The sequence below is a fragment of the Neophocaena asiaeorientalis genome, unplaced genomic scaffold, assembly GCF_003031525.2.
Source record: "Neophocaena asiaeorientalis asiaeorientalis breed wild unplaced genomic scaffold, Neophocaena_asiaeorientalis_V1.1 scaffold327, whole genome shotgun sequence".
NCBI classification, from domain to species: Eukaryota; Metazoa; Chordata; class Mammalia; order Artiodactyla; family Phocoenidae; genus Neophocaena; species Neophocaena asiaeorientalis.
In genome coordinates this window covers 2,538,229-2,564,120 of record NW_020174560.1, presented here as the reverse complement: position 1 = coordinate 2,564,120, position 25,892 = coordinate 2,538,229, and the positions used below count along the sequence as shown (strand labels likewise).

The window sequence follows — 25,892 nt, the reverse complement described above, 5'->3', positions numbered from 1 at the left end:
GAAGTCATGAAATGTTAGAGCCAACTAGGTGCTTAGGAAGGCATCTAGTCCAACTCTTTTATTTTATATATGAGGAAATTGAGGCCCCTGGATCAAATGAATTGTCCAGTACTCCAAGGTTTATCAGTAGAAGATTCAGGACTAAAAATGTATGCTAATTGTCTTCTAGTCATTATTCTTCTTACTCTGTTCCACTATTCCTTACATTGGGTTCAAAAGAGAAGCCGATCTTTCATATTCTCCCCATGCTTCATTCTTCCTTTTCCCACCGCCTTCCCCCTGTCCGTGTTCTACTTTTACTGGCAATAAAGTAAGTGATGTAAATGTTTTGAATTTTTAAATACTACACTCTCAGGTCAAGAAAGCAAGTAAGTTCTTGAAAGGTTTGTTTTTTTAGTCTAAGAGGTCACCTGAAATATCTCATTTAGGATGAGAGAAGTAGGATAGGATTTGTCCGCTCACACTTTGCAAGCATATTACGATATCTTCTTCCTGAGTACTTAATAAACCCACAATCTTGCATATCATGTTTTAAAGCATTTCCCCTTCTTACTAATTAATAAATGAATGAATGTATAATTTATTGCATACTTATTATGTGCGGGCACTTTAGTGAATGCTTTACATGCATTACCTTGTTGAATTCTCTCAGTGACACTGAGAGCTAGTACTATTATTATCATCATCCCTGTTTTACAGATGAGGAGATTGAGATTTAGAGAACTTTATTTGCCCAAAGCTCACAGCATTTCCTCATCTTAGGTCCTCATTACTTGCCTGGAGGGTTGCAATAGCTTCGTATCTGGTTTCCCTGCCTTTAGTCTACTTCTCCTTAAATCTAGGAACGATATGTAAATTATTTTAGTAGCCAATGAGAATGAGTACTTACTATAAACAACCAGTGTGGCCATACCAATGCGAATGGGAGGAATATCCTCCCCTGCGTGAATCTATACTAAACATCTGTGAGAACCTATAACTGACTTTCTCCAAAACTTTGGCCAGGTCCCTGTTGCCTGCAGAATCAAGTACAAATATCTTAGCATGGCCTTTAACAAAGCCCTTGTGTGATCTGATCTCATTGCTACTTTCATTTTTACCTAATTTCTCACTATTGCCCTTTACTCAGTTTATGCCCCAGCTAATCTTGACTACTCATCATTCCCCAGATACGATTTTTCTGCTCTCTCTGCCTTATCTGTTTATTCTTTCTCTTTGCCTCTTAGTCTATTTCTCCTCACTACAGACTAACCCATCCCTATAGGCCCAGCTCAGGTATCAGTTACATCTTCTATGGCAACTTTTTTATGCCCACAAATGTAGGTAAATTTTTACTTCCTTGTGTTGGCACGAAACTTTTTTTTTTTTTTGTACCTCTCTTTTGGCACCTAACTCATTTTACAAATAGTATTTGTACACATTTCTTGTCTACCCTAATGCATTTTAAACGCTTTAAGGTCAGGGACCATGTGTAATTCAACTTTGTATCTCTCTTACAGTGCCTGACACCTGGGTGTCCAACAAATATTTATTAGATTGACCTGAATATATGTTAAAGTGATATTTATGGTGGGGCTATTGCTATTACAGAAGTCCACACTTATCCATGGTTTTGCTTTCTGCAGTTTCGGTAACCATTGGTCAACTGAGATCTGAGAATATTAAATGGAAAATTCCAGAAATAAATAATTCATATGTTTTAAATTGCCACTGTTCTGAGAAGTGTGATGAAATCTCCTGTCATTCTGCGCCGTCCTGCCCAGGACGTGAATCATCCCTTTGTCCGGCGTATCCCTCCCGTTAGTCACTTAGTAGCCACCTTGGTTGTCAGATTGTTGCCATATTGCAGTTCTTGTGTTCAGGTAACCTTTGTTTTACTTAATAACGGACCCAAAGCACAAGACGTAGTGATGCTGGCAGTTTGGTTACGACAAAGAGAAGCCCCAAAGTGCTTCCTTTAAGTGAAAAGGTGAAAGTTCTTGACTTAATAAGGAAAGTAAAAAAAAATATGGTGAAGTTGCTAAGATCTGTGGTAAGAATGAATCTTCATTCCGTGAAATGAAAATGAAAATGAAAATGAAAAGAAATTCTTCGTAGTTTTGCTGTTGCACCTCAGACTGCAAAAGTTATGGGCACAGTGCATGATAAGTGCTTAGTTAAGGCGGAAGAGGCATTCAATTTGTACAATAAGATATTTTGAGAGAGAGGAAGAACATTCACATAGTTTTTATTACGGTATATGGTTATGATTGTTCTATTTTATTATTGTTAATCTCTTCCAGTGCCTAATTTGTAAATTAAACTTTAGCATAGGTATGTACGTATAGGAAAAAAATAGTATATATAGGGTTAGATACTATCTGCGGTTTCAGGCATCCACTGGGGGTCTTGGGATATATCCCCTGAGGTTAAGAGGGGACTACTGTATATTCATTTACTGAACTGGGTTACTACAGGCATAAAGATGGTAAGATTTGTCCAACTGTCCTTGTTCAGTTTATGTTCAGCCCCAAGGGATTTAGGGGCAATTTCAGACTAGATCCAAATTCTCTTGTTGACTAGTCAGTACCCCTTTCTCAAGACCCTAAGATGTCACCGTAGGGCTTTTCCAGAAAAGACCACGGACAGGGAACACACTCTTTAACCTCTGTAGCTACACATTAAAGTGTCAGTTCTGCCAGAAAGAAGTCCAAAGAATGAGAAATCTTAGGTCCAGCTGAATTTGGGTTAACATAAACTGATGGGTCATTTTCTTCTCTTTTTCTCTGGGATATTGAATTAATTAATACAGTTTTCCCCTGTGTTGGAATTATCAGTGGGCTACTGGGTAAGAATAATATTCTGATCTCTACTTCTGACAGTGATTTTTCTCTCCAGTATGGGAGACTACTACTACCTACCACAGTGGCTGATACAGCTCTTATTAACACAGTGTTTTACCTGTAGCTTTTTCTTAAGCCTTTGTATAAGAACTCACATTTCCCTGAGCTCTGCATTTTAACCAAATCAACAGGCTGTTTGCACATGGTTGTCTTTAAATTAGCCCAGATTGCTGTTCTTTCTTATGCTTGGTTCTCATCCCCTCCACCATGTCCCTTCTTTCTCCCTTTTACCTCAGAAGAAACAAACTGTTACCTGAATGAAATCTAAAACTTGCTGGTGTCTTTGTTTGGCAGCTGCAACCTCACTGTCTGAGATTGCTTCCCTCAGGGACTGTTGGGTATTCAGAGAATCCAGCTCCACAACAGCAGAAAGGCGGCAATACAGACTAATAAATTTCTCCCTGTAGCTGCAAAAATGAACTGGAAAATGGACAAGCAAAATAAAACATGTTAAGATCTGGTATCAAAATAGAGAAATTCATACCTCAGAGGAAACAAGTTGAATGAAAACGTGATTTATTAATCCTATCAGTGGAAAATATTAGACCATAAATAAATTATAAATGTGCTCTTAAGGGGCCAGTTGTCTGGCTTTAGTCATACAGTGTTCCCTTTTAAGGTTTACCAAGTCCTGGTAAGGTATGGGGAAGTGGAGTCGGCTAAAGCTGCAGTTTATGTTCAGCCCCTAAAGTTGGGCTACTACTGGGAGAATAAGTTTGCTTATCACTTTAAAGGAAAAAAAAAAAAAAAAAAAGCAAGCAGCAATTTGAAACCTAGTTTTGACTGCCATGTCTGATTTCCAGTATGTATCTTGCATGTTCCTTTCCAAGGCCAGAAGTCCCAGAAGATACAAGGCATGCTTTTCTCAGCGTATGTTTTGTCTTTTGTCTGGCTGGGAAATGTCTGTAAAGACCTAGTATGATGAGTTTTGCTTCTTCTCCTGCCTCTCCACTCCTCAGCTCCTCTGGAAGGATGATGGAGCTAACGCTCGATAGATCATTTTTGTCTTCACCTTCCTCTCTTGAAAGATAATGGGCCAGAGGCCAAAGGAAACAGTCTAATCTTCATCTCTATCATGGAGGAGGGAGAGAGGAGTGTGGGACTCAGCCTGGTGCAGGCAACCTGAGGTGATCCAATTTTTCATACTTCTCTGACTGGCTCTGATCATATACCATAACTTCAGATTCCAGTAAGATGAGGAAAGCATCCCAATTCAGACTAGTGTCGTACCAGTCTCTTCCTGGCCATTGCTGAGTTTGGAGACTCACTCGCCAGGAACCTCACTTACTCTGTGTGCCTCTGACCTGCGTCACTGTGTTTTGTGCTTTGGAAATAGGGCTGTAATAACTCAACAAATCTGTGGAATGGAAACATTTTTATTTTGGCTTCTTTGGTGAGGAATTCTAGGAAGAACATCTAACCACTGTCCTTGGGCCTCTTTGCTGCTGATTCCTGAGACCTAGACCTGGACATTTAGGGAAACTAAAACCACATACCTCAAAATGGGGCATCTGGTCATCTATACACCTTACTGAGGGAGCCCTACTTTAATGCACATTGAGAGATTTTGTGTACCCTACAATTCCCGTCTTACCACTGCCTGCTTCCTTACTTGATTTTCTCTCAGGATGAAACTCAGTTGAGTGTAAGGGTAACCTGCTCCGTTTGTGTTTCCTCCTATTGAAGTAGTAGAGAAGAATGGAGCGAGGTCTCCAGTGGCCCATCCTTATTCCAGCTGTGCACCATTTCAAGGCAGTGTTTCTGAATTCAAGTAGCTTTGGTTCTGGGTTTTTTTTTTCTCTCTGGTGTCAGATCCTGCTCTAACACTTCCTTGTCTGACAGAAGAACTGATCTCATTAAATGACAAACTATCGAGCTCTTCCCAAATGATGTACTTTTCATGCTTTTCCCTGGTTACAGACCTCTGTAGAGCTCCGTCTTGACTCAGGATAAAATCCAAATATCACTATAAAGCAAGCTCCTTGAGATCTAGGATTTTAATTTATCTTCAGTCATATCTTTTGTCATGCAACCACCCTCTACCCTCTGCCTGCATTGACCCTACACTGTGGTCAAGCTGAACCTACTACAGGCCCTTTTGAGCTTCCATGCTTGTGAACATACCATTTCCTTCTCCTCCAATACCCTTTTTTTTTACCAGTACCTTCAGGTCAGATTCTTCTGATACTTGAAAATTTTAGTTTAAATAATCATCTCCTCAGTGAAATCTTCATGGGCACCTCTTTCCCTCCAGGCAGAATTAGTTTCTCTCTTTTGTGCTCCTAGACCACTTGTTTTCTAAATGTATCAGGACACTGATCCTGCTTTACTGTAATAATGTGTTTACTTGACTGCCTTGGTATTAGACTGCGATTTCTTTGAGGGCAAGAACCGTGTCTCCTGTTAATTTTTATTTCCTCAAAACCTGGAACATTATAACTTCTCAGTTAATGTTTATTGACTGAATGAACAACAACAAAATGCGCACCCTGACCTGAAGAGAGCAGACCCTTCCTCCAAAGTCTCCTCTTTCCCTCCATTCTCTTTTCTCAAGGTGCTTTTGCTTTTCCTGTTTCAAAAGGTGTACTTCAGGTCTGTGATATTTACTGGCCTCTCTACAGGAAAGAGTCACCATTACTTTTTAGCTTACTCTTGACCCTTGTAGCTCCCTGAATGTGTCTTTATGCCTTTCAAGGAGGAATTATATCCTGTTTGCACTTGACAGATGTCCTCTCTTGGCTGGAGAGTGGAGAGAGTGAAGTGTCTCACAGTCTGCCTTTCCAAACCAAGTTGTAAAAAAAAAAAAAAAAAAATCAGCTTTTTTCCTTCTTTCTAAAATATGACTGGGAAGATAGTGAGAGGCACTGAAGAATTTCTTTAAAGGAAATACTATCGGTCCCATCTGAATTCTAGAACGCCAGGGTGTCCACAACTTTCTCTTGTTGTGTCTCCTTGTGGTCAGAGCCTTGGATCAGTGGGTGGTCTCACAGTGCCCACACCACCCGTGCCACTCACCACAGTGAGCTATGAGGACCTTTCAACGACAAGGACAGGGCTTCACTTTCCCGCTCTAGTGGTTTTTATCCAGAGCCTTTAATGTTACTTTAACAAATGTTACTTTAACATAGTCTTTTGTGGTTTAGCAATGATACATTTGGTAGCCATCACTGAGAAGGGGAGGATAGACTGGAAGCTTCTAATTTTTTTCTAATGTGAATCACATGCATTTTTGCAGGCAAAATGGTATAAGGATGCAAAAATGCATGATCCCAGACCACACGATTTGTTATTAATTTACAAACTAAGACTGATCTTCTGTGGTGTGTTCTCTCTCTTTTTTCTGTATAAAATTGTTGGCACCAACACTGGAAGTCAGATTAGGAGTATAGTAGAGTGGAAAGTACTCAGGGTTAGGTATCAGATGAAACTGGATTTGAATCATAGTTCTGCCACTTACTACCTTCATAATAATCGGCATATAACCCCTGGGAGCCTCCGTTTCCTCATATCTAAGACAGGGGTAATAATATCTACCTAGGATAAGACAACATAATAATAAACAGTAAAGTGCCCAGCACAGCATGTGGCACATATCAGATATAAAAGAAATTTTTGTTCACATCCCTACCACGTCCCCCTGGGAAGAAGGAGGCATTTAGTAGGTAGAATATTAGAATGGATTGAGATTAGAATATTCTTCCTAAAGATCTCTAGCTCAATAAAGTCCTAATCGATCTGGGCCATGTAGCCTAGTTTGGAAGCTAAGGAACCAACAAGATTACCTCCTAGGGTCAGTTTAGTTCCATGATTCTTTGCCAAGGTGTCAGAAGGAACCTGGGCATAAGATGCCTCTCTAAAGATTCCTGGTAGTGAATGAGTTGATGTTGGAATTCAGGAGTGGTATCCTAAATCATGAAAAATGGGCATTAGGAATGAGGGTTGAGACTGTGCCATTTCTTATAAGCCTGTGGCCTGGATTCCATTAGGCTCAATGCCTGGATATCCCACAGGCACCTCAAACAAAACTCATCATTTGTCAAACTGAACTAACTCGTCATCTCTCCCCTCCCCCCAAACCTGTTCCTCCCCTCTTACTTCCTGTTCTGGTAGATGGCAGCATTATCCATTTCAGCGCCCTATTCAGACTCTCTGGCTCCTCCATCTTGCTCTTGAACCACATTAAATCAGTCACAAAGTCCTATTGATTTTAACTTCTAAATTCCTCTTGCCCCTGCCTTCTCTTCTGTATCCCTGCTGTGGCAGTCTTGGTTTGAGTTCTTATCGTTGCCCACCTGGGCCAGTCTCTTAACTGTCTCATTGCCTCTAGTCTCAGTCCTTTATTTGTTTTCCTGCAATCCATAGAGTTTCTAAAACCTAGTAAGACCATACTATTTCTTTTCTTAAAATCTTTTAATGACTCCTCTTTGCCTATAGGATAAAATCTAACCGCTTTAGGATGGCCTAGCCCTTTGTGATTTTTACTTTTTAAAATTTTAGTTGTATCTTGTCACTCTTCCTCAGATGCCTGAAGCATCTTTCACAGTGAACTACTAAGAGTGTACTTAATTGAGCTGCATTTTCCCACGTCTCCAAGCCTTCGTGCATGCTATTCCTTCTGCTTAAAATGATTTTCCTTTTCTACCTTTTCTTTCCTTTTCTGAATGTTTATTTATACTTCAGGGTCTATCTCAAATATTATCTCTGTAAGAAAGGATTAGGTGTCTTTCCTCTGAAATTCAACAACCTACATCTTAACAGCAGGATTTTCATTGCATTGGGACTATTGGTGTAGATGTCTGTATCCTCCACTGGATTCTAGACTTCTGGTGGGCAGATTGTGTCCTATTAATGTCTGTATGTCCAGCCCCAGCACAATGCTTTGCATACAGTGGAAACTCAGTAAATATTTGTTGAATGAAGGATGCAGCCAAGCACTGAAGTATGAAATATATACCAGGCTTCAAACTGTTTCTAAAAAATTCCCCAGTTTCTTAATCTTGCTAGTCAAGTCAGTTGGAATCATAGAGCCAAGGAAATTGATAAAAGTCAACTTTCTTCTTCATAGGCCTGCTCTCAATTGTGACTGCCCACAGGGTCAGGGCAGGGTGACCTCCTCAGTGTAGGCTAGGCAAATCCTCAAGAGATCATATCACTGAACAGAGTTTCTAAGGGCTTTTCCTTTCATTTCTGGGAACAGCATAAATAGTGACCCTTGTTGTTCCCTAGGCACATACTTTATTACTGCAGAGGATTGCTATCCTGCTCCTATCCAAAGGGTCGGGGAGTATCAGCTCTCACGCTGTGGAGGGGGAGTGGTCTGCAGTTGTACCACTTTGCCTCAGCTCAACCCTGCTCACAGCGGTCTCACAGCATCCTCCTGTATGATGGTCTCTCTCTTTCCCCAGCAAGTAATCCTATGAAGGAACATCCTATGGGTCTTCCTCAGCCTAGTCTTTACTCCAGGAGACAGAGGGCTAAGCTCCTTTATCATTTTGTCCTTGCTAGATCCAGTTTGTGCTGGAATAGGCACAGATACAGTTTCCCATAGCTGGTTAGCAAGTTATTTATGATTCACTCGGGCCACTGGCAGAAACATGGTCAGTGTGCCAAATCTCAAATCTTTTCGCTGTATAAGGGATGACTTATATAAGTCAGACTGAAATATAGTATAACACTTTATTCTGTTATAGGGTGTATATTCCCATACTTTGCACTTTTCAAGTTTTCTTAGAACTCTTACGTTGTTATTACAATTTTCTGAGTTCTGATTGAATTTTCAACAACATTCTCTTTCTCAGGAATGCTTAGTGTATCTGTTGACCTTTTACTATGGACCTGTCTGTGGAATATAGAAGTCCCTACCTACCTACAAAAACAAGCAAACATTGCTTAGGTCTTTCTTCGAGGGGCCTAGGCCCACTGTAGCAAGCTCTTAGGAGTTCCTATAGACGGTATTATGAAGTGCTTGCAGGAAGTGACTGATAATCTGCCTCTTTGGAAGCTCTGATTGCTTGGAAATAAGAGGGAGTTTATCATGGTTCTCACTAAGGCCCAGTAGTATTTAAAAAATTGTTGCTGGTGGCGCTAAAGTACAATAAGCGTAGTACTAGAGTATATTAATTTCCTGATACTGGCAATATTTCCTCCTGATCCCTAGAGAAGACTAATAGGATTGTGTGTGCCAGTGGAAACAAGCCCAATCAAGTGGTCTTTTCTGGAAACTTACATGGCCCTCATTAATGAAGTGGGTCACCAACAATATGGTAACAACGGAGAACCAGTAGGGTAAGAGGTTACGTTTTACTCTAGGAAAAAACATCTTAAAGTCAGAAACTGTTGAGATCCAGGCTTTGATCTACAGCCTGGTTTTCATAGGTGAAGGATAGTACCCGATGGTCTTATACTGCTTTTAGTATTAAGAAGAGGTAAGACGGGTCAAAGAGATAGACACTGTTGGATTCTATTACTTTGCTAACCACAACCCTAGTTTTCTAAATTCCTAAAACGTCTTTTTCTCTGTGTTCTAGGCAGTACTACTTCAAGTGTGGTCCGTGGATTGGCAGCTTCAGTATCAGCTGAAAGCTTGTTAGAAATGCCAATTCTCCAGCCCCTACTGACTCAGCATTTCTGGAGTGGGACTCCAAGAATCTATTTTAACAAGCTCTCTCAGTGTTTCTTATGTACAATAAAGTTTGAGAAGCACTGTTCTAGGGCATCATATCCTGAAGTATGTTTTCTGTGGGTTTTTAATAGGTGCCATGCCCCAAATGGTTCTAGTTGTTGTCATATGAATTTGGAAAATGTTGGGTTAAACAAAGTTAAGCTTTTTTTTTTTGTGGGGAGGACTGCCAGATTCTGCAGAGCTTTTAATACGTTACTTTACTACTCAAAAATCTCCATTGTATTTCCAACACACTTAAAGTAAAATCCAAAGCCCTTATCATGATCTGTGAAGCCGTGCATGATCTGGCCACTGCTGATCTTCTGATATCATTTCCTATCTTTGTTGCTCTTGCTTGTTACATTCCACCTACACTGACCTCTTAGCCAGGCACACTCTTACTGTAAGGCCTTTGCACTTGCTGCTTTCATTGCGCGGAAATCTTGCATCTCTGCTCAAATGTATCTTCTTCAGAGAGGCCTTTCCAGGTTATCCTATACAAAATTGTAGTTCCTGTCACTTCACTCCAGTCCTTTATCCTGATTTATTTTTCTTCCTAGCTCTCACTACTCTCTGACATTTACAATATTAATGTTTGTTGATTAGTTTACCATTTGTTTCCCCCACTGGACTGTTATTAGCACCATGAGGAGTTTGTTCATTGCTGATACTTCAATACCTGGAATGGTGCCTGGCACATAGTAGGTTACTTAAATATTTATTGATGAATTAGTGAACAAGTGAGTGAAGAGAGGAAATTGTAGAATAGAGAGTAACAGCAGTAGGATAAAGTCTGGTTGCCCAAGAATAGTGTGTGAGCCTCCCAGAAAGCAAGATAGAGAGGATACTTGCAGGGCTTGGTCCTCCAGGGTCTTGAGAGTCAAGTCACTATTATGACTGATACTAAATCATTGATCATTCCCATTGCCCACTGAGGCATGGGGAAATGAATCTCATGTATTTTTGCCTGTAATCATGGAACAGTAATGACCATTTCACACAGAGTGGACTCCCAGTTGGCTCTCCAGTGAAGTGTTTTCTTTAGTTCTTTTCTCTGTCATTTATCTATCCCTGGGAAATCATTCACTTTCATGGCTTCAGCTGTTATCAGTAGACATTGGCCAAATTTCTGTGTTTAGTACCCAACTTCGTCTCCTGCATTTTTACTGCCAGTTGTATATGTCTACTTGGATGTTGAATTAGCACCTACAGACTCAAGATATTCAGAGCTAAAAGTATCATATTCTTCCCCAAAGCATTTTCTTCTCTGATTTCCTTATGTCTGGTTAATGGCAGCGGTATCCTCACAGTCTTTGAAGCTAAAAACCATGGGGGTATTCTAGAAGTCTCTAAACTTTGCCTTTTCTCATTCAAACAGTTGTCCAGTCTTGTCGATTACTTCCAGTGTTTCTTACATCCGTGTTTGTTTCCTTTTTTTGTTTTGTGTCTACCTTAGCACTGGAATATTATAATAACCCCTGAACTATCTTCCCAACCCTGCTTTCAATCCATCTTAAACAGATTTCTCAGCCTGACTCTTAACAGTACTGCCCAGTATGGCTACAGCTTGTCCATACAGCTTTATGTCTACTGTTTCCTCAGTTCATTTCTCAGATGTAGCCAAACTGGACCACTTGTTCTTTTTTCTGATTCTTTTTGAGTTTTTCTATTCTTACGTCTTTGCTTATTCTGCTCTCCCTCTGACAAAAAAGCTTTCATTATCCATGTTTATTAGCATCCTGTCCATTCTTTAACACCCATATCAAATATCCCCTCTCCAAGACGGCTTTTTGATACCTTCTTTGAGAAAACGTGCTTTCATTTCTTTTTTCAGTATCACTTAACGTGTAAGATTTTGGCACATTATACATCATTTAAAACTTAACTCGTGTTCTTATTTTACTCCTGCCACTGTACTAAAAAGCCCCTTGAGGGCAGAGCCTTAGTCCTAACTCATCTCTTAATCTCCACAGTAGGTACCTAATGTGCATGTAGCGACTTGAATTGAAATACCTTGACTCAAACTATGTTTTGTAATAGCTATATCATATAGATCATAGCTATATCATACATCAGTTATATCATAGACTAAAAATGTTCATTTGGATAGGGAACTCATTAAATGGTCACATTCACATTCAGGCATTTTGGGAGTGGTATGGCCAATATTATTAATGATTTGACACAGAAAAGGTACAAGAAGGTTCAATGATGGCCAGTGCCACACAATAGAGGACCCAGTACTCTCAAGTCCCAGTCTGCAAGTCCGATTCAGGCTTCTCTTTATAACTCTCCCTGCTCCGGAAATAGCAATCGCTGTTCATCAGCTTTTGGGCATGTAAACTGCTTGGAGCAAGGGAAACTGGGAGACTTCATCCATTTATCCTCAAGAGATAAATTCAGATTCAGATGCCCAAGTCTCAGAATGAGACATCAGGCAGTTGCCTTGTCTGTTTCTAAATCTGGTGGCTGGGGAGCAATCCAAAGAGAGTCTGCCTCCATTCCACCCACCCCGTCACTCACCCTTCCACAAATCCTGCAATCCATTTGAACTGATGGAACTCCTGTTAATTGCCTCTTATTGGCCTGTTACAAAATGAAGCATGGGGAAGAGACAAAGCTTCCCTATTCACATTTTCAGTGGGCAGCAGGGGTCTCTGCAAAAATAGAGAACCTGGGGCCCAGGCTATTCATTTTTGAAAGTTAGGACAAGATCTTCCACCATTCAGAATCCCACATTATAATCACAATATTGCATCCCGGGAGACCCTGTCAACTTCTCAAATGGTCTGCTAGAAATTGAGTCTATTTAATAAATTAGCACTACTTATAGGCTTTTTTCCCCTTTAAAGTGATACACACTTTACATTTTAATTTCAGTATTTTTTTTCCCATTTGGAGGAAAGAGGGGGCGGGAAGTGGGGGAAGAGAGAAGAAAGAAAGAAAGAAGGAAAGAAAAGAAAAGGGAAAGAAAAGAAAACAAAAGAAAAGAAGGGAGGAAGAAAGAGAAGGGGCAGTGCTTTTCATGAAAACATTAGTTCTTGTATTTATGTTTTAGGAAAGCAAAGGGGAGGCAAGAACTACAGCCTGATAACTGAACTTTCTGTTTAGAAGTCCCTCCTCTCCATTGGGCCTTAGCTAGGTTTCAATAATTATTGCTTAGGCACATAGTTTTGGAGCTTTGCTTTCTCTCAGACTTGTACACAGTTCTAGGAAGGGTTGTTGCCAAAGCCGTCATGTGATTTATTGACCCTCCACTGGGACAAGGGGGAACAGATATAACTTTGTGATTTTATTATAAGGAGGCTGGGTTAATATTTCTAGGTGAAACAAGCTACTATACCAAGTTCAAACATCTGAAGAGGGAGGTTAAGAAACCCTGAGTGTGGGGTGTAAGGATTATTCTGTCCTGGGGCTGTACAGACGTCGTCTGAGGCAGGGAGCAGGAGAAGAAAGGACACATTGTGACCCATTTCCAACACCTCCTGTGTGTAGAGGCGGAAGTTCCTTGCCTGCAGAGGGACACGCGCGGAGGAAAAATAGGAGAGTTACAACATGGCACTTACATAAACAACACCAAACTGGCATAAAACATCTAACAAAATTACACAACTTCAAGCTTGGAATTTTTATACAACATAAATATTAGGGTTCAGTCCATTTAATAATGCTATATAAAATCAAGATTTAAGGCAGTAATGTTCCACATAAACTCTGAAAACAACATTTATGCTTCTTATAAAAGCAGAAAATGATTGCATTCTGTGGGCTTTTCAAAATGATGAATATAATTACATGAAGCAACAAAAATGGATTGAATTAAAAATCCACTAGTTTCAATTTAAGTTGGTTAAGGGGGGAAAATGTAGTTTCTGGCCAAGGACTGAGAAAATTTTACAATTTTCTGAAAAAAAAAAAAAAAAAAAGTATGTACTCTTAGGCAGTTAGGCAGCCTTCTCCCAACATGTATACGAAGCCCAAGAGTCACCAGTGAAATATGAGCTGCTTCAAACTTTCTAAGCCCAAGAAACCCTTTAATGGTATCTACCGTTGCAAGTTGAGCTGGTATTTTTTCTCCTCCTCCTGAGTACATGGCCACCCCCAGAATAATGCAGTTACTCCTCTAGTGTCTTTATAGCATCTTGTGCAATGTATCCTTCGTCAGTGTCGGCTGTTTTGGACTAGGCTTTGCAATATTGACTTGTAATCGGAGCAGTGCCCCAATGGAAGAGCACTCTCAGATAGACCCTTGCCTCCATGGGTCAGAGGCCAATTCATAGTTGTCTTTCTGTTATTTAAAGAGAGCCAGTCACTCCCGTTAACAGTCTTCCCGTCTGCAGGCTAAACTTGGTGTATTTTCTGTGTGTACAGGAATAGTAGTGTGTGTGTGTGTTGAGTGGGGAGAGATGGTGAATGTAGGTCCAAAAAAAAAAAAAAATCCAACCTAATGCTACATGATGTTAGCTTACTAGACAGAACCTAATAAACATTTACTCTTCTCTTCTGTGCCTACAGGGTTTTTGTTTTTGTTTTTTTTTTTGAAGTTGCTTATTAGTGGAGGTAAGATTTGCACATCTTGATTTAGACAAGGCAAGTGATTTTGACAGCAAATTTTCTGTTTGTGGAAAGATAGCATGGCATAACCTTGGCCACTGCTCTGGACTTAGACTACCAATAGTCTTCTGTTCGTGAGTAAATTATTTGCAAATCTAACCATACACTTATTTATTTACTTATTTGTTTATTTATTTATTCCCCTTGCTTCATGCTATCCTGAAGCTGAGACTTGATGTCTTTCAAGGTGGGTTAGGCAATTACTTTTCCTTGTTTGACCAAACCACAGTGAAGTGGGCTCTGGGAACTTTGGAAGACATCAATATGGAGGAGCTAGAGAAAAGGTACAGAAGTGCAGCCTGTGTCCACTTATAGGCATCAAATTGAAAATGTGCATGTATGTGCAAAGTGGTATGTAAATAAATGAACAAAATATGTATACATATATTTTTTTACCTCTTGAGTTTTACCCCATAATGCAGTTTCCATGAGCCATAAAAAGAAGATAAAAATGGTAAAGACTGGTACCTGGTGTAGAGGTATATTGATCTGCTTAAGGAGAGCTTTCACTGCCATCTGGAGCTCGTAGAAGAACAATTGCACAGGGCAGTCAGAAGTATGATCCACACTTTCCATAGATTCAGAGCCAGAAAGCTTTTGGACCAATTCCCACTCCTCTCTGTATGTTGAGTCAAGTTAAAATTAGAAATATTACAAAAGTTCAGAACACAGCTCAGAACATTTTTACTGCATATGTCCAGAACCTGAATAACCAATTTTTGGTGGTTTAAAACTTGATGCAATTCTTGAAATTTGAACTTTTTTGCCACCCAAATGGAGTTTAAAATGAACTCTTTCTAATTTAAGCTTATTTCACCTATCAAACCACATACACCTCAGAACAGCAGGTCTGATTTGTAATGAATCAGTCTTTGAGATTAGAGCTTTGAAATATTTTGTAATAATTTCCTGTCTTCATTTTTCTTTTCCTGAAGATTCCCCTGTAAGTTCTAAGACCCTACATTTTACCACAGGGGCATCTGCTGGTTAATTCAGCAGTTGGGTAACCACAGGACTCTGGTCCAACTCAGGCAAGAAACCACATGGCACGTTTCATCCCTGGCCTGTTGTGATCGTGGGTACTATTTTGGTTTCCTTCCCCTTCCAAAAGCTTGAGAATCACAAACAGGAACAGCAGACAATTCCAATAAAAGGAACCAGGGGACACACATCACTGCTTCCATCCTCCTTTCAAACCAGTCATCTGTGTCTTTATTCTGCATGCTCTACAATCCTTCCTAGTGAACTTTTCCAAATGTCCTGCAGAAGGGAAGGGAAAAGAATGGTGGTGGGAGGAAAGCACATCTGGTTTGTCCCCCAAAAGCTGCTCTTTGAAAGGATCTTGAAAAGATCAAGGTAAAAGCCTCTTGGGCAACATTGTTTCCACAGGTATTTTAGCACAAATCTCTAAACACGTTCAGTTGGCACATTTTCTAACTCTGCGTGGAGCAGCAATGTGTTCTCAGGAGCAGGCTAGAGAGGAAAGGAAAGCCCTCCTGTTTTGGGTTGGAAAGAGAGGAGGTGCTAACATATGTTCCCACCCTCGTGAAAATCCTCTGAGGGCTCTCCCTGATGGGTTATACTCACTGGGGCTCCGAGCTATGAGCCAGAAAATGAAATTGATTGTGACATGAGCTTTTCATCAGAATATACTCTCTTTTAACCAGCTACCCTCTTAGAAAAGTTTCTGTTTTCATGATATCAGTTTCATTTCAATTCCCACACTGGAAAAGACTATGGAAAAATCTACCCTTTGTCTCAATAAGAGGGAAAAAAAAAAAAAGAAAATTAAATCCTGCTTCAATCTGGGCATACTGTTGGCCTCACAAATAATTGAAATCTTTGAGAACCTGCTTGGGAACTATATCTTTTCTTCCGCCACTGATACTGAACTACATGAGGGGTTCTGAGTAGCACAAAATCTAAAGGACCACATTGCTAAAATATTATCTGTAATCAAATTAGAAAATAAATTACCAGGAAGAATACCATGAAACATCTACCACTAATCAGTTTAGTCTTTAAGGATGAGGGAGATGGAACTGGCAGAGGGAAGGCTACTGGAGTCTTTTGTAAAAATGAAACTTGGATCCTTGGCAAAGGGAAATTAGTTGGTGCAACCACTAAAAGATAGAGTCTAAACCTTTAAGGCACAAATCTAGAAAATGGATGAAAGTAACCATTGCAAAATCAACCCACAAATGAGCCTCTTGGGAAGGACGGAGATAACTAATGCTGATTGTAGAAGTGGCCACCAGATGGCAGACTTAAGTCTAGGTGTAGTTGGTAAGTGGAAGAGAATATGGCAGCTAGTGAGTTCTCTGAAGAGACCGTCGTCATCGTCATCTCCTACATTGTCACCAAGTAGTACTTAATAAACATCGTGAGATACTCTCGTTAAAAAGTTCTTCTCACTTTAGTGACCAAATTTTACATGACCAAATTAGAGTCTCCTTTGGTTAAGCAAATCTGTAGGTGCAGCTAGAGCCTGAGGATCTAAATTGTACACTGAAGCTTGACAAACTCTTTTTCAAGTTCTTTTTCTTTTCTTGTCTGTTCTTTCTTTTCCTTTTGTTTTTGTGTTGAACACAGTTCAGTTCATTTTAGTAGACCTTCAGAGGTGTACTAGAGGGCTAGCGGTAAAGCTGAGTCAGATTACCAAGACTGGGCAACGTTTTCCAAAGTTAACGGTAATTCACCATAATGCCAAATCATAGAGCAATTTCCAGAAGGTCAGGCCTTGTTACTTCTTTTCTTCCCTAGAGAACCGTAAAGACTGTAGGAAACACACAAAGTCCTTAGGCCAGGGCGTTGGGGTGGGGGGAGTGAGGGTAGGGAGGGTCCTTTAAGGTTAAGGGGAGACCAGTTACTCTACTAGAACCCGTTTACACAAGTGACTTTTTTATATGTGACTTTTTAGGTTGTGGAGAAAAGATACTGGAAATAGCAGTGCTGAAAGAAAAGGGCATCTCTTCATTAACCTGAATGTCAGTGGTTGCACAGAGGAAAGTGAAAGGATAGTGTCCCCTTTAAATGCGCCCACTCCTTCCAGCAATCAATACTACAAGCCCTCCTTATCCTAACGTTAAAACCCGAGCTATGCCTTTGCCCCAATGTGCTGGCCCCTGAGGACGTCTCATCGTAGAAACTTCACTCAGAAGTAACATTTCAGTTTCCTTCTGGCACATCAAACCCATCACGTAGCCATTGTTTCATCATGAGGAAAATCTAAACTCCTCACAACTTACTTGGAAACGTTATTGTTCTCTCGGATCTTCACATGGCAGAGAATGTTAGGCAACTTTTGGGTAACAAGAACTTTGATTTGATCCACAGAGCTACATAGCTTTAGGTAACCCAGATATAATCCAGGAGAGAGACGCTGATGACTCCTTTTGTGATAGGAGAGAATATCCTGTAGGATGAAAAACAAAACAAAAAACACATTAAAAGGCAATCTCTTTTCATTTCTTAGGTACACCATGTCACGAATTAAAGGAGCTGTAGCTAAGTAATTAGTGAGAAACCTTGGATACCACCATGAATGTTGAGAATGTGTTGGTGGTACAGCCAGTCTTACCTTCAGGAGAATTAGCCTCCAAGTCAGGTACTCAGCCTTTAATATATTCTGCATGCTTATTTTCCTCAGATTTCTGTTCCACGAATAGGTGTGTGGGTTGTGATTGGGAATGGTCTGGTTGGTGGTGGAGGCAGATAGATACTAAAGAAAAGTAGAATTCATAATTTCTGTCCTTGAAGGGTTTATTGTTTAGCTGGGGGAAAACAAACTGCAAGTGTAAAAACTGACAAAGCAGTATAGGAAGCCTCATTATTTCAGGATAATTGGTGTCAGGAAAAGGATCAACATTTTATAGTAAGTAGAAAAAAAAGGATTTGATTGTTATCTTGAAAAATCAAACAAGCAATAGCAATAGATTTATTTATCTTATTAACATTCGAGTTATAATCACTAATTCTGAGAATGAAGAGAGAATCAAGTATTGACTCTTGGGTTAACATTTTAGACTAAATTGTATGATAGACGAAATGCTGTTCCTCATGTTTGACTTTCACAATGTGATCATGAAGAGGATAATTTTTGCAAGAGTATTTGAAGCCTCCATATATTTTTTTCCCTTGCATTAAACAAATTTGATATTCAGGTCATTCTCTTATAAAATCCTTGTTCATTGTGTGGTCTTCAGTTGTCAACTGGCCTACCATTGCTGGATTCTCAATTGTCAGTAACTTTGCATGTGATTTGATTAGTCTCCATGTCATCCTCATCAGCTTCACAAAATTCTGTATCTTTTACAAGATTTAAAAGTTTACCTTGTAGTAGATTTGCATGGAATTTGCATTGTATTGTCACATCACAATATTCCATAGGCAGCGGAGACTGAATAAAGGTGGTGCAATAGGAAGTGCCAGCCTAGTTAAGCACAGAGGGGTGTTTGAGTGGAGTTTTGTTTTCTATGTGGTCAGTTTTCTAGTGAACTTTTAAGGTTGTGACTTTTGCTTCTCTAGATGACTGCAGGAACTCAGGTAATAAATACTTGGTAATACAGACACTCCCTCTCCTGTATATCAGTAGGTAAGACTTTTTATACATTTGGGCCGTGTAGGGGTGAAACAGAGTAGGAGTGATGACTCAGGAAACTGATTATAGGGGAAGGATTTCTATAGGCCACAGTTTAGCCTAGTTTTCAAAGGGGGTAAAAAAGAGGGAATCAACTCTACCACTAAATGTAGGGAAGGCAAAACAGAAGAGAAAAAAACAAGTTTAAACTTACATAGAATTCAGTATGGAACAGAAAGGTATGAGGTCTTCCTTGACAGTATACTCTGAAGAAATGACCCCTCCTCTGTAGAATTAACCATCTGTAACATCTAACATATGCTATTGTGTATTGTCTCCTTTGTCCTGTCCTTATCAAACATATTGAGTTCCAGGTACTATAGGAGACATTGGGGTTTCAGGTGAACCTTATATGATCCCTGCTTTTGACGAGGTCAAGAAAGACAGATGAGTAAAGGAATGATCACAATATACCGAAACCAGTTTATAATAGAGGCAATGTCGGCATACAGAGGAAGGAGTACTTAACTTATATTTTTCTTCTTTTATGTTCTTTTCTTGAACTAGACTATGAAATTAATGGCAGGGCGTTTTTTTTTTTCCAATTGCTTTGTCTCCTTAGTGCCCAGTACTGTTTCTATATATAATAAGTTTGCAACATGTGGAAATCAGGCCTTGTCCCTAAAACAGAATGTATGAGAATAGCAGAAGAGGGACAAAATAAGAATGGTCACAATTGGAAGGAAGACATAACTAGCATGTATAAGAAAGCAAAGACTAAATAAGTTTTAAGATATTTGGCAAAGAAATAGACTAGAAAAATTTGACTTCACGATTAAGGAGGAGGGAATCCTTATTAATATAAGGAGATTGATAAGGCTGAATGTTTTCATCTTGTCTCTTCAGAACAGACTGCAGATAATTAGTTGACTAGAGGAAGTTCAGTCAAGGTGAAATTTTGAGAAATGAACAGGTAATCAAAGAGAGAGAAACAGTTAATGAGAGAAGGAAAAATGCAAGTATTTAATCAGCAGAATTTGACGATATGCACCCTAGGGGTGCTTGCTGTACAAGCAGATGTGGCCACAAACCCACAGATCATTATTTTTGAGAAGTGATGGAGAACTGGAAAAGTCCCTAAAGGCTGGAAAAGGGCAAATATGCCTATCTCTGAAACAGGAAGGGGAGAAACACAGAATGACGCTAGTAATTAAAGACCACCAACTTATAGATCTTTGGGAAAAATGAGAACAAACCATCAGTCAATCAATTTGCAGTCACCTAGGAAACCCTGAGACACTAAATAGGAGTCAACATGGTTTTGTGATGGGCAGATCATACAGACAACTTTAATTCCTAATAGCAAAAGAACAAGATCCATAGACCAGGGAGTTGTCTCCAGTATGATCTGTTTCACTAGATAATCTGGGAAAAGTATCAGCAGAATCTTGACCGCATGACTTTAATAAGCTGAATATCAGGGTTGAAGATTTGTGGGTGATGGGGATAGTATGGGAATAGTAGGACATATTGAGCGATGGCCCAGTAGAGACTGGTCCTGAGAGCCAGTCGGTTCATCATGTTTATTGATGTTCCAGACAAAGAAATGAAGAATGTGTGTATCAAATTTGTGGGTCCCAAATTTGGTGTGGTTTTGATTTTCTGGAAAATAGTAATAAAGCTCTGAATGACCTTATGCATTGGAAAAATAAGCCTATCGTAATTAGGGTTGAAACGTAATAAGAAAATGTGCTTGTAAAGACCCAAACCCAAGAGTACAAATATAGAATGGGTATGAGTATAAGAAAAAACATGTGGGGGTCAGAACTGACCACAAATAGAATGTGAGTTAGGAACATACTGTGGTTATGTAAAAAACAACACCATTCTGGGATGGAGTCATTCACTCTTCCATTCAATTTTTTTAAAGACTATTACTGAGCATCTACTATGTGTTTTCCTGCCTTTACATAGTCATTTAGCCTTCATTAGTCAGAATGTTTTTGGAGCCTGAGAAATGCATGGGAAGAGAAAGAAGCTGTCCTATTCACATAATCTGAGGTACATTAGAAAGGCCCCCTAAGCCAAATCAAATGCCTGTGGGTTTATATATTGCCTGATTTGACCTCTAACCTGCATTTCCAGTCTCTACTTCCACTGCAGTCCTCTTGTGTCCCTTATCTCCAGCCAAAATGGATTGCTTTTTCCTTCCTCATACATAGCCTAATCTCTCTTCTTTGATTCTTCGTTCGTTCATGAATTCACTCATCCTACCAGCTTTTATCGAGCACTTACTGCGTATCAGGCATTATGCTGGGATGTTAGTGACATCAAGATGAATAGGACATGATCCTTCTTTTCATGGAACTCGTATTTCAGTTTGTGAGAGAGACATGTGAGCAAGTTGTTCTTAACCCAGTATGATAAAGGTTGTGTAAGGTCCATTGTGGACTCCAGGGCGGGTGGGATCTCCTTTTCCAGCTTTTACCTTAATTTTTTGTACCATGCCCTCTATTTAATTTAATTCTCTATTTAATTAATTCCGTCCTTCCTCCCTTCTTTCCTCTCTTCCTTTCTTCTTCCCTCCCCCTTTCCTTTCTTCTCCCTCCCCCCTGTCTTTCTCTCTTTCATTTTTTCTCCACCTGGTAAACTTAACTTACCCTTCATGGCTCAGCCAAATGTCGCCTCTTCTACGACGGCTTCCCTGATATTTCCAGGTAGAATTAATACTTGCTTTGTCTGTGTTTTCATAGTACACTGTTTGTGCTGCTAGCAGGTTCTGGTTTAATCCTGCCTTGTATTACCTTGATTTGTGTACAAGTCTGTCTCCCTCCCTTGACTGAACTTGAAAGGAAGGACCTTGAGTTATTCATTTGTTTTTCCTATAGCACCTAGAAGAGTTCCTGGCACCTAGCTGGTGCTGAAAAAATGTTTATTAACTATGAAGTGAGTGGCCCAGAGGTACTGGGGGTCTGGGGCTGAACCTTTGGGAGAGAATATGTTGTGTTGGTGCAGTGACCAGGAAGGGTATACCCTTCTTCTCTTCATTGATCAGATATCCTAAGAGCTTGTTAGAGGAACAATGTGTAGTTGCTTTTCCAATAACTACAGGGTTTTTGTTTTGTTGGATAGGGTATGGAAGCTGAATTGTCCAGGGTTAGCAGAGGTCATAAAATGGTGGCCTGTGGCCCAAGATTATATAGGCTGCCAAGAATGTAAATTTTCTGAATCATTTTCTAACTTTTAAAAATAAAGAGATTTTATCCCAAACTCTGGACTTTCAACTTCTCTTTAAAAATTGAAAAATATTTCAACATTGGGACCACTTTCTTCCACTGCAATTAGTTGAGGCTGAATAGGGCTGTTCTTTAGATGAGACAAGGGCTCTTCAGATTACTATAGTCTTTGTTACTTCCACTTTTTTTTATATTGACATATAACTCACATACCATAAAATTCACTCTTTTAAAGTGTGAAATTCAGTGGTTTTTACTATAGTCACAAGGCTGTGCAACTATCACCACTATCTAATTTCAGATTATTTTCAACATTCCAAAAAGAAAACTCCCATTCGTTAGCTGTCCTTCCCCAGTCCCTCCTCTTCCTGCCCCTGGAACCACTCATCTACTTTCTGTCTCTATGGCTTTGCCTGTGCTGGATATTTAATTGTGTAGCATTTTGTGTCTGGCTTTTTTCACTTAGCATAATGTTTTCATCCATATTAGCATGGATCAGTACTTCATTTATGGCTGAATAATATTCCATTATATGAATACATCACTTTTGTTTATCCATTCATCAGTTATTGGACATGTAGGTTGTTTCCACTCTTTGGCTACTGTGAATACTTCTGCCATGAACATTGGTGAACAAGTTTTGTGTGACCCCAATTGTTTCTTATATCCTGCCCAGTTGACTCATTTCCATTAATCTTCCTGATTCCAGTAGTTTTTGATCCCCACGTTAGGGGTTCCTTGGAGGTAGAGAGAGCAGGAATGTGCAGGAGAAAGCAGAAAAGGGCAGAAGAGATAGTAGGTCTTGGGCACCTCAGGTGTAAGAAGAAGATGCTGGGTCCTTGTAGGTGACAAGAAATGCCTAAGGAGATCAAGGGAAGGAGAGCAGGGATGGGAGGGAGATGGAGGGCAAGCTTCACCACAGCTTCTCTAGGATCACACTTTTAAAAAGGATCTAGAGAAAAGGACGGGGAAGGTGTGTAAAGCAACATGGCAGAATGGGAAGGGCACCAGGCTAGGAGTCAGAAGACTTGTGTCTTAGTCCCACAGGCTGCTTTTTTGGTAATAGGACCTTGGTGAGTTACTTCCCTGAAATCCATAGCTTCATTTATGAATTGGACAGAAATTTCCCACTCAACCTCACTGGGTTTTCATGAGGATCAAATGATATAGATGTGACAAAGTGTTATAAACTTGAAAGTGTAGTACAAATGTGAGAGATTAATCTTCAGAGAAAACTTTACCTGGAGGTTTCTAGTTATTGAAGTGACCCCTGAAGATTATGGTCGGAGAAACTCAGCACCTGAGAGGGGCCTTTCTGTTGGAAACACAGTTGACCCTTGAACAACATGGGTTTGTACTGTGTGAGTCCACTTATACCTGGATTTCAATAAATATACAAAAATATATGTGTGGAATATTATGTACACTTGTATTGTGCTAGACTTGTATGGAAGTGGATAACCTATCCTTACATAGGCAAAAGGTGAGTAGTATTTAATGTAAAATTAATAATGTTTTAGTTTTCTTACTGTTTTATAACTTTTCTTTCAGAGAATTACATTACCATACAGTATGCCTGTCTCTTGTAATTGGAGAAACTGCCTATCAGGCTGTCACCACAGGTAAGTGCTTTTTAAAAAAAGTAACAATGTTTCCAATACTGTATTACGAATGTGACTATAATACCGTATGCCATAAAAATTTTATGACCATTCTTAAGCGTATATAGGCTAGGCTACTGTGAAGCAATTGTATCAGTTACGCTAGGCTACCATAAAGCAGTCATACTGCTGCTTCTTTATTATCAACGCATGAATTGTTATACCTCTAAATAAATATGAATTTCTTTTTCACATTATAATTTTGGGGCGTCAAAAGTTATATTTGGATTTACTACTGGGGGGGTGGTGTCAGCACCCTTAACCCCCATGTTGTTTGTTCAAGGGTCAACTGTACCCTCATTGCCAGTTAGTTTGCTCAGGGGGATTCTAACTTGTCTGTAATAACTCTCTTTTCCTTCCCAGGCAAGTGTGGGAAGGATTTCTCTCTCCCTTCCAGATATATGAGAGTGGCTTGTTATGAAGGTCTGGGACTTGAGAGGGTCAGGAATTTGAGCGGGTTAGACCCTGGAGGTTCCCTGGGGCCCTAGAGGATTAGTGCATTAGTTATGGGCCCAGATTTTGTTAAAGCCCTTATCTGTTTTGAAAACTCCATTGTGGATCATTTAGTCTTTATACAATTTTTCTTTAGTTCTTACGAAAAGGTAGAAGAAGTAGTGAAATGACTGAGCCAGTACCTAGGGTCTCCTGGGAGAGTACAGATGAGAAGGAGATGGACTGGGTGTGCCCTGAGGGAGAGCCTAGCATTGGTTGGATTTTTCTGAGTGGAGAAATAATAAAAATAACTAACATTTATAGAGCACTCACTTTGTGCTACTCTTCTAATGCTTTATGTATTTAACTCATTTACTCTTCATTAGAACCCAGTGAAGTAGGTTGTTTTGCAGAGAAGGAAATACAGGAGGTAAGAAATTAAGTAACTTGTTCTAGTCACATAACCAGAAAAGGTGGAGTCAGGAATCATACCCAGTCGGCCTGAGTCCAAAGTGGTGCCTCAGAATGTGGTGTGATGTAGCAGAAAGAAGCTCAGGCTTCCAATCAGAAGGCCTGGAGGTCATCATTCTTATGACCCTGAGAAAAAAGAGTGGTTTGTGGCCTGGAATTGTAGGAATTACCCAGCCTGCTTTGGTCAACCACCAAGACCTATCTCTATGTTGAATTGGTGGGGCTGCCTCCTGACATAATTAAATGTTAAGTCTAGGAGTAACTGAATACCTCCCTAATAGTTTTATTCCCCCATTTCCTCTCCAGTGTAAGACCTGTACGGGAAGGAGGGGAGAGAGAAAAAGTAGAAGGAGAAAAAAAGAGAGTAGGGGGTGGGTGGGAATGACATCAAGCAGGAATGTGCCAGTCAGCGGGGGTAAATTTTCCACTTGGATCTGTGTGGAAACCTGATCTTGCCTCTATTTTTGGTCTCCTTCTCTAACAACTTTTTGCCAGATTGGAATTTTTCTGCACCTGTAACACATTTTTAATGTAATAAGTCTAGGAGAAACCAGGTATTATATCATGCTGGGGCCTGTGCTGTGTTTCTAGGAGCAAAGGTAGCCCAGACTCCAATTTATCCCTATAGGGGATTAGTGTATTAGTCACCCTGTAAAAGCTCAATTTATTATGATTTTTTAAATGTTTCTTTTAGCACTTACTTATAAAAGGTGAAGAGGGGAACCACAAATGTGTCTGTGTTCCCTGCTCCCACCTACACACACACACACACACACACACACACACACACACACACACACACACACACACCCTCACCCTCTATAAATTTCATATGAACCCAAATTCCATGAAATCAAATCCAGAGGTATTGGCTTTGACCAATTAGCTTACCTTTGCTACACTGGACTTTATCCTGGTCTGGGCCAGAGCAAGTAATAGAAAGGTGAGATTATTGTACTAGCCACCCCTCAGTGGGGAATGAAAGTACGTCAGCAGGCTGGTTACTTAGCTGTTTAGGGTGATCTGAGGGGTTACCGGGCCAAGGCTTGGGTTTGGCTTGTTTGTCTGAGATTGAGCCCTTTCTTCCCCATTACTCCAGATTGGCTGTCTTGTCGATATATGCCATTGGTTGTGTAGGCCTCAAGGTAGTTGTTTCTCCTAGCTTTGCCACCTAACTGGAGAGCTCTATAGGACTCATCCCCATCACTGGATTTAAAAGAAGGAAAAAGAAACAGCTCGAAGCCCATGTTTACATAAGAACATGTGAAGCTGTGTGGTGGCGTGGAGAGAGTGCTAGACTCAGGAGCACAAGATATAGGTTTGTATCCTAGCTCTGCCATCCAGATTAAGAGACTG

At 40.0% G+C, this 25,892-nt stretch overlaps 1 protein-coding gene across 1 annotated transcript in view; it reads right to left on the bottom strand.

The window, feature by feature from the left end:
• Positions 1–12,863: 12,863 nt before the first annotated feature.
• Positions 12,864–25,892, bottom strand: part of ANKFN1 (ankyrin repeat and fibronectin type III domain containing 1) — a 123,287-nt gene continuing 110,258 nt past the window's right edge. Inside the window, exons 13-15 of the mRNA XM_024757542.1 lie at positions 17,406–17,572; positions 14,626–14,776; positions 12,864–13,055 (exon numbers count right to left, since the gene is read on the bottom strand). Of these exons, the coding sequence (XP_024613310.1) occupies positions 12,864–13,055; positions 14,626–14,776; positions 17,406–17,572 (510 nt within the window). The remainder of the gene's footprint in view (positions 13,056–14,625; positions 14,777–17,405; positions 17,573–25,892) is intronic.